The sequence below is a fragment of the Chinchilla lanigera genome, unplaced genomic scaffold (genome assembly GCF_000276665.1).
Source record: "Chinchilla lanigera isolate Chin_1 unplaced genomic scaffold, ChiLan1.0 scaffold00070, whole genome shotgun sequence".
Taxonomy (NCBI): domain Eukaryota; kingdom Metazoa; phylum Chordata; class Mammalia; order Rodentia; family Chinchillidae; genus Chinchilla; species Chinchilla lanigera.
Genome location: NW_004955471.1, coordinates 8,696,215 through 8,705,941, shown reverse-complemented (window position 1 = coordinate 8,705,941; position 9,727 = coordinate 8,696,215). Strand labels below are relative to the sequence as shown.

General features: G+C 47.9%; 1 protein-coding gene across 1 annotated transcript in view; it reads left to right on the top strand.

The window, feature by feature from the left end:
- Dchs2 (dachsous cadherin-related 2) overlaps nucleotides 1–9,727 on the top strand; it is a 221,502-nt gene that overhangs the window by 1,092 nt on the left and 210,683 nt on the right. Inside the window, exon 2 of the mRNA XM_005400929.2 lies at nucleotides 11–988. Coding sequence (XP_005400986.2) covers nucleotides 11–988 — 978 coding nt within the window. The remainder of the gene's footprint in view (nucleotides 1–10; nucleotides 989–9,727) is intronic.

The following is a 9,727-nucleotide window of genomic DNA, read 5'->3' as shown; positions in this document are numbered from 1 at the left end:
GGCCGGCGAGGCCCACTTCGAGGTGGAGGAGCTGAGCGGCGTGGTGCGCGTGCGGAGACCCCTGGACCGCGAGGCGCAGGCCTGGCACCAGCTGGTGGTCGAGGCCCGCGACGGGGGCGCCGAGCCCGAGGTCGCCACGGTGCGCGTGTCTGTCGCCGTGCTGGACGTGAATGACAACCGGCCCGCCATCCACCTGCTGTTCCTCACGGAGGGGGGCGCGGCCCGAGTCTCCGAGGGCGCCCGACCTGGTGACTATGTGGCTCGTGTCTCCGTGTCGGACGCAGACTGTGACTCGGAGGAGGAAGAGGAGGCCGCCGGGGCGCTTGGTGTGGGCCTTGGTGGCGGCGTCTCGCTAGCCTTGGAGGGCGGGGAGGGAGCCTTCGCGCTGAGGCCCGGCGGCCCCCCAGGGGTGTTTTTCCTTTGCATCGAGGGGCCCCTGGACCGAGAAAGCCGAGATCTGTTTGAGCTGCGACTAGAGGCCGTGGATGCGGGGTTCCCGCCCCTGAGCACCCAGGAGACGCTTCTGCTTCAGGTGTCCGACCTCAACGACCAGCCGCCCGTCTTCAGCCAGGAGCGCTACCAGGCTTCGGTGTCTGAGGCTGCGGCCCCGGGCACCACAGTCCTGTGGGTCAGCGCCTCCGACGCCGACGAGGCTGGCACTGATCACGCCCGGGTGCACTACACGCTCGTCCAGCTCTCCGCTCTCTGCACCCCCGAGGCTTTGCAGCCCAGCGCAGAGTGTGGGCCGTCTTTCGCCATCAACCCCGAAAGCGGGGTGATCAGCACCATTCGGACTCTGGATAGAGAGGTCCAGAAGGCCATGGAGCTCAAAGTAGTGGCCCAGGACCTCGGAGAGCCCCCGCTCTCTGCCACCTGCCTGGTGAGCGTCACGGTGGATGACGTGAATGACAACGAGCCCATCTTCCGGAGGCAGGTGTACAATGTCACCTTGGCAGAGCACACCCCGGTGGGACGCTGCTTTCTCCAGGTGAGTGCTTGCACAGCTGTACGGCAGCAGCAAGGCCCGGGAAGGGCTGGAGAGGGTTGAGTCTGCCTGGGAGAACTGGAATCTGGTTGCTTGTGCCCCAGCTGAGAAAGCAGGGGGCATGGGCTGTGAATCACGCCCTACGGTGGGATGAGTGTGCTGATCCCCTAACTTTTCAACCAGAGCCTTGGGTGATGCATGATCTCTAAGGTCCCTTCCCACCCATGTGACATTTGGATCTTGATTTTTGTCATGGAAGTCCAGTTTCTTTCATGTTGGATGTGTGTACCGGGATTTACTTGGCGTGAACCACCCAGTGTAAACTTTGCGTGCAATAGGCGATTTTTTTTTTTACACTTTGCAGCACCTTCCCATGGTATCCCAGGGCATAAGGCTGTCTTCATCAGTGGCGTTTTCAAAGCACCAAGTGCATGTCTTTCAGCAGCGGAACTGTTTTGAGTAACCGTCTTCTTACCTTTCCTGCTTTCTTTAGAAGCTTGGAAAGGTTGGTTGAAGAGCTCAGATCACTATGCTCAGCATCAGTGCACTGAGACCTGCCAGGGATGCACTGGGGACTCTGGGCAGCAACGGGGCACACCCATCCTTTCTAAAGCGGGGCTCTCTCCCTTGCCCTTTGATTTGGGTGTGTCACCTTTTAGGGTTGTCCAGATCCCTCTTACCAGCTGTACTGCTGTGTTTTGGTCCCTGCTAGCCGTCTCTCCTTATTGTTTCCGGTTTTCTATTTCGTACCTGGTGTCAGATGACCAGATCCAAGACAATTTGATTAAATCAGTAAAAGCTACCTGTGAATGGGTGAATGAAGCTCTAAAGCTTCTTTTAACTCTCAGCCTGGACTGTTTTCAAACCTCTACTGCAGACTTTCTGGTTCTCGGTTGTGGGCTCAGGGCTTAGGTTTGTAAATTATGTCTCAAGTAATAACTTTTAGATGAATGAAGTGTTACTATAATATGAAAATGGATTTCCTGATTGCTGCCAACTGTTTTGTCCTTTGGGTATATGGGTAACAGTAATCCGCATTCTTTTGTCTAGTGTGTTTGACAACTCTAAGTTGCTAGATTAGTAAAAGGTGGCTTGAAAATTAATCAATGCTTGCTGCTGGACAGACATGCCACAAAAATTGGTGACTAGCACTATGCAAGCATGTTTATCTCTCAAGCGGTGTGTCTGGTGATGTAAGTGGGCTGGTCGTCCTCCATTTAAGATGAAACTAGATCTGGGAGTGACTTATATTACTTCCACCAACGTCACATTAGCCAGAGCCCAGCTTTGCTGGCCTCAGGTGTCCTACAAAGGAGGCCGAGATGTGGAAAGGAGCCTTTGGGCACCCAGTGACCAAGGATGGTTTCTGCCATAGATTTTTGACAAAGAAGTCATAATAGATGAGAGGTTAGATGGGGTGATTTCAAAGATTTAGTCCATCTAGATTTATTCCCCTTTGATAGGAGTGTATATAACCTAAATCCATCTGGAGAATAATAGAATGGATTAATTATGACTGTTTTTTATTGTTACCTGTCTTTAGAGTTGTTTCAGACTTTGTGAGTTCTGCCATGAGGTGTGAGTTTATCCTATTATTGTGACTTGGTATATGGTAGACCTGTTGTACTGAGATAAACTCAGTATACTTGCACTTCCAGAAACTGACAGCCTTTCCAGGTGGCCAAGTCCTGTTACAGGTGGCGCTAAACTGTACTGATTAGAATTTGGGGACACTCCAGGGATCTAGCCTCTGAAGCCTGGAGAAACCCACTCATTCTCTGGGCCCTGCTGACCTCTCCAGAGCAGCCATGTAAGCTTTCCGTGGCCATGGCCCCCTATCTGATTCTGAGCTTCAAAGGAGTGTTTTCCATGTCGCCCTCTCCCTCATTCTTTATATTGCTTTGCAAAAGCTAACTTCCTTACATAGCCTTTGGGTTGAGTAGCCTCTTCTTTCTTCGAAGGTTCTGCATAATTATATTGTATAGATTCTTCATAACTGTTCCTTTTCCCCCACACACTATCAATTTTCTCTTTAGCCCTCATCTCTACTCTGATATCTTCTGTCAAAATTAAACAAAAACAAAATGAAAAACAACAGGAAAAAATTATATCTAGTGTTCCTGGAAAAGAACAATACCCTGCCATCCAGCTTTTAGAAATCCTTGACCTGTCGAGATGGTGGCAAAGCATCAGTGCTTCGTCAGTCCTTTGTGTTCTTTCACTCCTGCTGCTGCTCCTGCTGCTGCCGTAGCACTTGCCATCTTCCTCTCTTCAGGCACTAGTTGAACTTGTCTATGTTCTCATGACCAGGCTGGAACTTTCCAGAGACTTTTAAATGTGCAGGGACATAGGAAGTTAACTCAAAGTACAAGAACCACTTGCAGCCTGGAGGAAGTGGCCACTAAGGGTTTCTGTAACTTTTCCTGTGGTTTGGATAAGAATGTCCCACATGTTGATGCTTGGTCTCCAGCTGACCACTCCCAGGAGGGGGTGGAACCTTTAAGTGTGGGGCTCATAATAGCTTTGGCACACTGGGTCATTGGGGGTGTACCCTGGAAGGGGATGGCTGGATCCAGGTCTCTTCTCCCCCTTAATGACTTTGCCCTTACACTCTAACCATGAGATGTTGGCCCAGACCCAAAGCAACATGGACTGAAACCTCTGCACCCGAGCCCACATCATCCTCCTCTCACTGACAGTTTCCTGTCTCAGCGTTTGTTACAGTAAAGGAAAGCTGACTAACACAACCTGACGGGAGCCATCCTAGCATTCTTAATGTCTTGCTTTCTACGTGCCCCAGTGTGGAAAGCCCACCCCTCAGGAGCTCCTTTCTCTCTCTTGCTGGCTCATGGTCAGAGCAGAGGGATGTCCACCCTGCAGACACTTACAGGTTTTCTCCTTATTTTGTGTCTGACCTGAGAGATCTCCTTTTCCTCAAATTACTCCCAAAAGGCTGACTTCAACATCTAAACAAGACCACCAGCCTCCAGCGATATGAGCTCTGTCTACAGCTGTTACTTACAACGAGGTCTTAAAACCGTGTCACCTTCGGGGAACACATACATGTGAATTACATACGTTTGAAAATAAGTCTGTTCCTTATAGTCCGTCATATTCTAGAGAAACTTGTTAATTCCTTACTTTAATCAAAGAATAGCATTCACTAAATCAACAGCAATGAACAGAGACTTTCTAAGTACTGGTTGCATGCCAGGAACTGTTCCTGGGTTCTCGGGGGGGGGAGCAGCCATGGGATAAGCGGGGACCTGTGCTTAGGGAGTCTGTGTCTTGTGTCCTCTGTGTCCCCACTGTCAACCTCTCTGGGTGCATGACTTGTGCCCAACCTCCACTTGCTGATCACTCCTTTTGTCCGTTCTGACCTTGGTCCCAAATTCTGCTGCTCTTAGTCACAAATTCCATCTTCTGCCTGAAGCATTTTGGACCATTGGCCACCCGTCCTTTTCCCCAGATGCATCGCCTGCACTGCCTTGGTCTCCTTGCCTTCTCTTTCTGCCTCTGCCTTGCCAATTCCTCTTTTTCCTTTTGTGCCACCTGACGTTCAGCGAGGCAGAGGCACTTCCGAAGCGTCTGTCTTCCCCTCAGTGTTCTTCTTTCTCTACTCTCTTACACAGTTCCAGAATTTCTTTGCTTTTTTCCCTCTCTTTCCCTCCCTTTCCTTCTTCCTTTTGTTTTACATCTCCAGGGTCAAACTCCCTTATAAGCCTCAGATTAATATCTATCTGTCTGATGTGCATCTACCTGGATCTGTTTTGGCACCTCAAGTTGAATATTTCCCAGTTTGAGCTTATTTCCCTTCTCCTGTTCTCTTTCCCTGCCTTCTCCCATTGTTTTCCTTCTATCCTTCCTTCCTCCCTCCCTCTTGCCCTTCCTATCCCTGATCCGGCAACTCCTTTCCGAAATTCCTGTTTTTGATAATGTATCTTTCCACACGCTGTGTTTATCCATTTGGCGTACGTCTGTGTGTATGTATTTGTATTTACCATGCTGGGGCAGTTGGTTTTGCATTGTTGAAAACGTTCTGGAGTAAAGAGCAAGACACTGCCCTGTTCCCATCCACTGGGGGGAAAGCTGGTGTTGAGATTCCAAACCAGGCTGTGGAACAGAGACCTGGCCAGGAGTGTTTGCCCTCCATGGCCTGAGTGTGAGGAGCACTACCTATGTGAGACGGGAGCCTGGGGTGCATTAGAGTTGGCATTTCACTTGTGGATAGACAGGAAGAAGCAAGAAGGGCTGATTCCCAGTGTGCTCCCTCAGCTGGCAAGACAAACTGTCATCTGTCTGATTCAGGTTGTCTTCTGAGATTGTTCCCTGTTTTTAGGACTCTCTTAGCCTTTACTAAAGATGCTCTATTTTTTATTTTTTCTGGGCAAGGGATTGAACCTAGCCCTTTACACTGTGCCATCCCACCAGCCACCCCTTCCCCTGTTTTATGAGGCAGGGTCTGGATAAGTTGCTCAGGCTGAGCTTGAACTTGTGGTCCACCTACCGCAGCCCTCCAAGCAGCTGAGATTACAGGGGTCTGCAGCTTGTCCTGCTTTTGGGAAAGTCTTTCTGAATATGTGTCTTAGTGACACTGTGGGGATAACAGTGGTGGTGTCATTCAAGGGAAGGGTTACAGCCAGTGTTAGTCAAAACGTCCAGGGCTGAGTAGGGATAGTGACAGGAATCAGCAAGGTAGTGAAGCTTGGAGGCTTTGAGGGGAAGCATGGGGCCGAGAAGCCCTCCTCGAGCACAGCGCTTGCAAGGCCCCCAGGCTTCTGCACACCTGTCCCTTCTTTATTGCTCATTGTCATTGTCCTGGCGCTGTCCTCCTCACATTTTTCCTACCATTGCCAACTCTTCAAGGTAGGCGCTTGCAGGCTCGGCCCAAGGCCACCTGCTCTCGCTGGGCTCTCACTGCTCTGTGCAGGCTCCAAGTCCTCTGGGGTGTGACAGTTGTTCCCTTTGTTAGTGACAGTGATGGGCTGTGAGGGCCGTGGCTGTGATTTACTAGCCTTTGGGTCCCCTGTCGCTTCTGGTGTCCTTAATCTTATAAACTGGAGTACCAGTGACTTTGTTGACTTGTGTTAGAGAGGTGCACAAGAACAAGGAAAACAAGAAGGTCACACAGTAAGGACTGCAACTAGTAAAGGTTTTAATTTTTACATGTATATTAATTTTTTGTAAGGTTTATTTCCTCAGTATGTTTTATCACTGATTCCTTGGAGTTTTCTGAATTGCACTGCCTCTCCCATATCTTTTGTCTCCCTCATGTTACCCCTAATACAGTCACTGCTCACCTGGGCATATTTACACAGTGTGCACTAACTTTGCCATTGATGTAAATGTAGTACCTGTGTGTATTCTTCTTGTTTTAGCTCCTTTATGTGCCCCAACCTCTCTGGACTTGTGTGCTGGAAGCAGGTATCATTTCCACATGGTCCTTTGCTCCTGTCTCCGGGACATGCCTACGTCACCTGCTAATTGTTACCTTGCCTGGTTATCTGGCTTGTGAAAACTTAATTCCCAGGGTGCGCTGTAGGTGACCCAGCTTTGTTTAAGGACCTGTTTTGGACACTCTAGATAAACTCAGACATCAGTTTGATATTCTCTCCTTTACTCCCACCCAACTACTGCCCAGACTAATCAGCTGGCCCACCTCTTTTTCCTGCTTGGGGAACAGGATGAGGTAATATTTGAATAGGTAATAGTAGGAGGGGTATAACTGAGAATCCATGGGGAATATTGCTGGCATTGTCAAAATATGACTTTGTCTAGTTCTTGGTTCTAGAATTAAAGATTAATGACATTACATGGCGGTGTTCATAGCTTTGCAGATTACAGGTAAACACTAGGAAGTGACAAAAATATAGACTATGGGGTTAGGTTGCCTGGGTCTGATTCTCAGCTCCAGCACTTGCTAGTCATGCGATCCTGGGTACTGCATCTCATTTTCCTCATCTATAAAGTAAGGACAGCAATAGTGTGCACTTGGTAGAACTGTTTTATGGATAGTGAATTAGTATACGTATGTTTACAGCAACACTTGGCTCACAGTAAATGCTCAGGGCATGTTATATACTATGGGATTATAGTAAATTAGAATTCTGTGAATGTGGAAATATTCCAGAAAACCAAAAAAAATCTATTTTGTCTGATGCAGCAAAACCTAGGACTAATTAAAAACGATATTTCTCTTTCCTGCCTCCTGCCTGCCCTGCCATGGACTGTTTCTCCTCCACCTGCCTTCAAGCCAACTGACTATAGACTGAAACCCCTATAAACTTTGAGCCAAAATAAACCTTTCCTCCTTTAAAAAGTGATATTTCGATGAACTAGTCTCTTGCACTGGAAGGTGGAAAGTAGAACAGAAACTAGTTCAAATTGTGTGTTAGGTGTTTTAGTTGGATGTGCCTGTTTGAGGCATTGAAAGCAGAAGTCTACTGCTGCTGACTGTATGTAGGATTTTCTTACAACCTTGCCCACCTGTCTTCAGGAGAGCTCAGGTGACCTCTCAGTTGTGATTCTTGGACAAAAGAAAAGCAGCAGCTGAGCCACTGTGCGGCTCTCAGAGGGACTGAGTGGTGTGATACGGGTTGTAGAGAAGGGCTTAGCAGGTTGCTACCCACCATTGTCAAATCTGGTGCTGTTCTCAGGCCTTATCAGGTGTGCAGGGCCTGACTCTGGTCTGTTGGGGTTACTGTCTTCGATTCCATTTATCGGCTCTAACTCTTGGGCGTCTGTTACTGACATGGCAGGAAGTGAGTGAGCACTTTATTTAGGGTAAGAAAACCCTGATTCCAGCTCTACCTCTCCGTGGCTGTCTATGTTAACTGTTCTGGCCACAGCTCCTCATCCCTAAAATGTAGTTAATTTGGACAATACATGGACATGAATATGGAAGGTAATCAGTATTCCATGGTGGAGAAGGATAGGTTTGGGCCGGGGGCCTCAGAATGGGAAGGTTCACTTTCTCCAATAGATTAGGGACTTTCTGTTAGGATATGGAAGTTTTTATTTACAGTCTGTCATGTATTTCAGAGAAGCTGCAGGTCTGTGTGTGTGTGTGTGTGTGTGTGAACATGCAGTGCATTTTTAGATATGTTCATCTCTATAAGAGAATCACTTGGGTTGGATTTTGGAAAATTGTGATCAGTAAGATTTCTTTTTTTGAAGATTGAAATCTGACAAAAATTAATTTTTTAATAACCATGTGCCAAACTTCCACTAATGGCCCCCTCCCCTTGTAAAGTATAGATTAAAATTGAGCAATAGGAGGAGCAGCTTCCTACACTTTCCTAGCTCACTAGGGCAGTCTTGCTAGAACATTTCTACAAATGCTAGGTTACTTGAATCTTATGAATTAAGACCTCCACATACACAGAATATGTGCTTGGTGGTAGAATTAGGTCAGGTGAACACTATCACAAATACAAATTAAGCCAACTACTATTTAGACCGCAGGGAACAGTGGGCTGGGATCATCTTGGTTTGTCTGGTTCCTGTGGTGAAGACATGGGCCTTGGTTTGGAGGACATGGGAGAAGATAGCCCACAAAGGACTTGCTGTGTTTGACTAATGAGTTGGCTCCTCTTATTATAGAAGTTACTGGAAGGTTCAGGATTCTGAGCAGAGATTAACATGAGTAAGGTAAGGTTTTAGGAAGTTTTGTGTGGAGTTAAAGAGTAAAAGCAAGATAAACAAGCAGGTAATCCCTGAGTGCTGTGGTAACACCAGTTCAGCTATGAAGGAGCGGGTAATGGTAAAGTCCCCTGGGTAGGCTGGACCAGGAGCCTTTTCAGAGAGAAACTGGTGTGGAGAATGAGGTATGATGGGGAAATGAAGAAGGAGCCAAAGATGGTGCTGCAATGTCAGTCTGGGCTAGGAGGAAGAGGAAGAACCGGAGGGCATCGTTTCCGAGGAAAGATACTCATTCTGTTTAGTTTTCGGTGTATGGATATGAATTAGTGGCCAGTGGCTGAGGAGAAGATACCTGGAGCACTGTTTAGCAATTCAGAAGTACAGCACAATGCAGGAGAGAGATGTGAACTTGGCCTTGATGGTGTGGAGGTGATTGTCACAACTGTGGCTGTGAATGTGATGGGAAGGAGGGAGTGATGGCTGGGGGAAGGGTCTTGTCCCTTGTATGGTGTTGGGGCACAGTCTCTGTAAGACTGATGCTGTTGGCTTGTTCCTCTAATCCCCGTGGACCACAACCCAGGGACATGGCTGGCATCTTACCGAGTTTTCTGAACACTGCTTCTGAGGGGTCACCATGCCCTTCCATACTCCAGGCAGGAAGGCACACATTGTCTGGCTCTGGCTGTCTCTCCCTTCTTCCTATCTCCTGTAGACTTAGGCAACACCCCTGTGCGCTGAGGATGCTGGCGGTCTTAAAGCCATTTTTGTCTTCATAACAACTCTTGTCCTCAGGCAATCTGGTCTCCGGTTCCCTCAACTGGTCCAGTTTTTACATCTTAAAGTTTTGCTTGTATGCTAAGAATCCCATTGCCTAAGAAGAAGGGTGATTAGATAACTTGGATTCATTGGGAACTGCTCTATCCCTGAGATCTCAACTCACATGCGAGTTTCTGATCACAGCCTCCTAGCCTTTCAGCTTTCTCAGTTTTCGATTTAATTTACATTTTGCATCTAGATTTTGTCTTGGCCCTTCACTCTTCACATCTTCTTGCTTCTTGATTTTGTCTTGGCCCTTCACTCTTCACATCTTCTTGCTTCTTG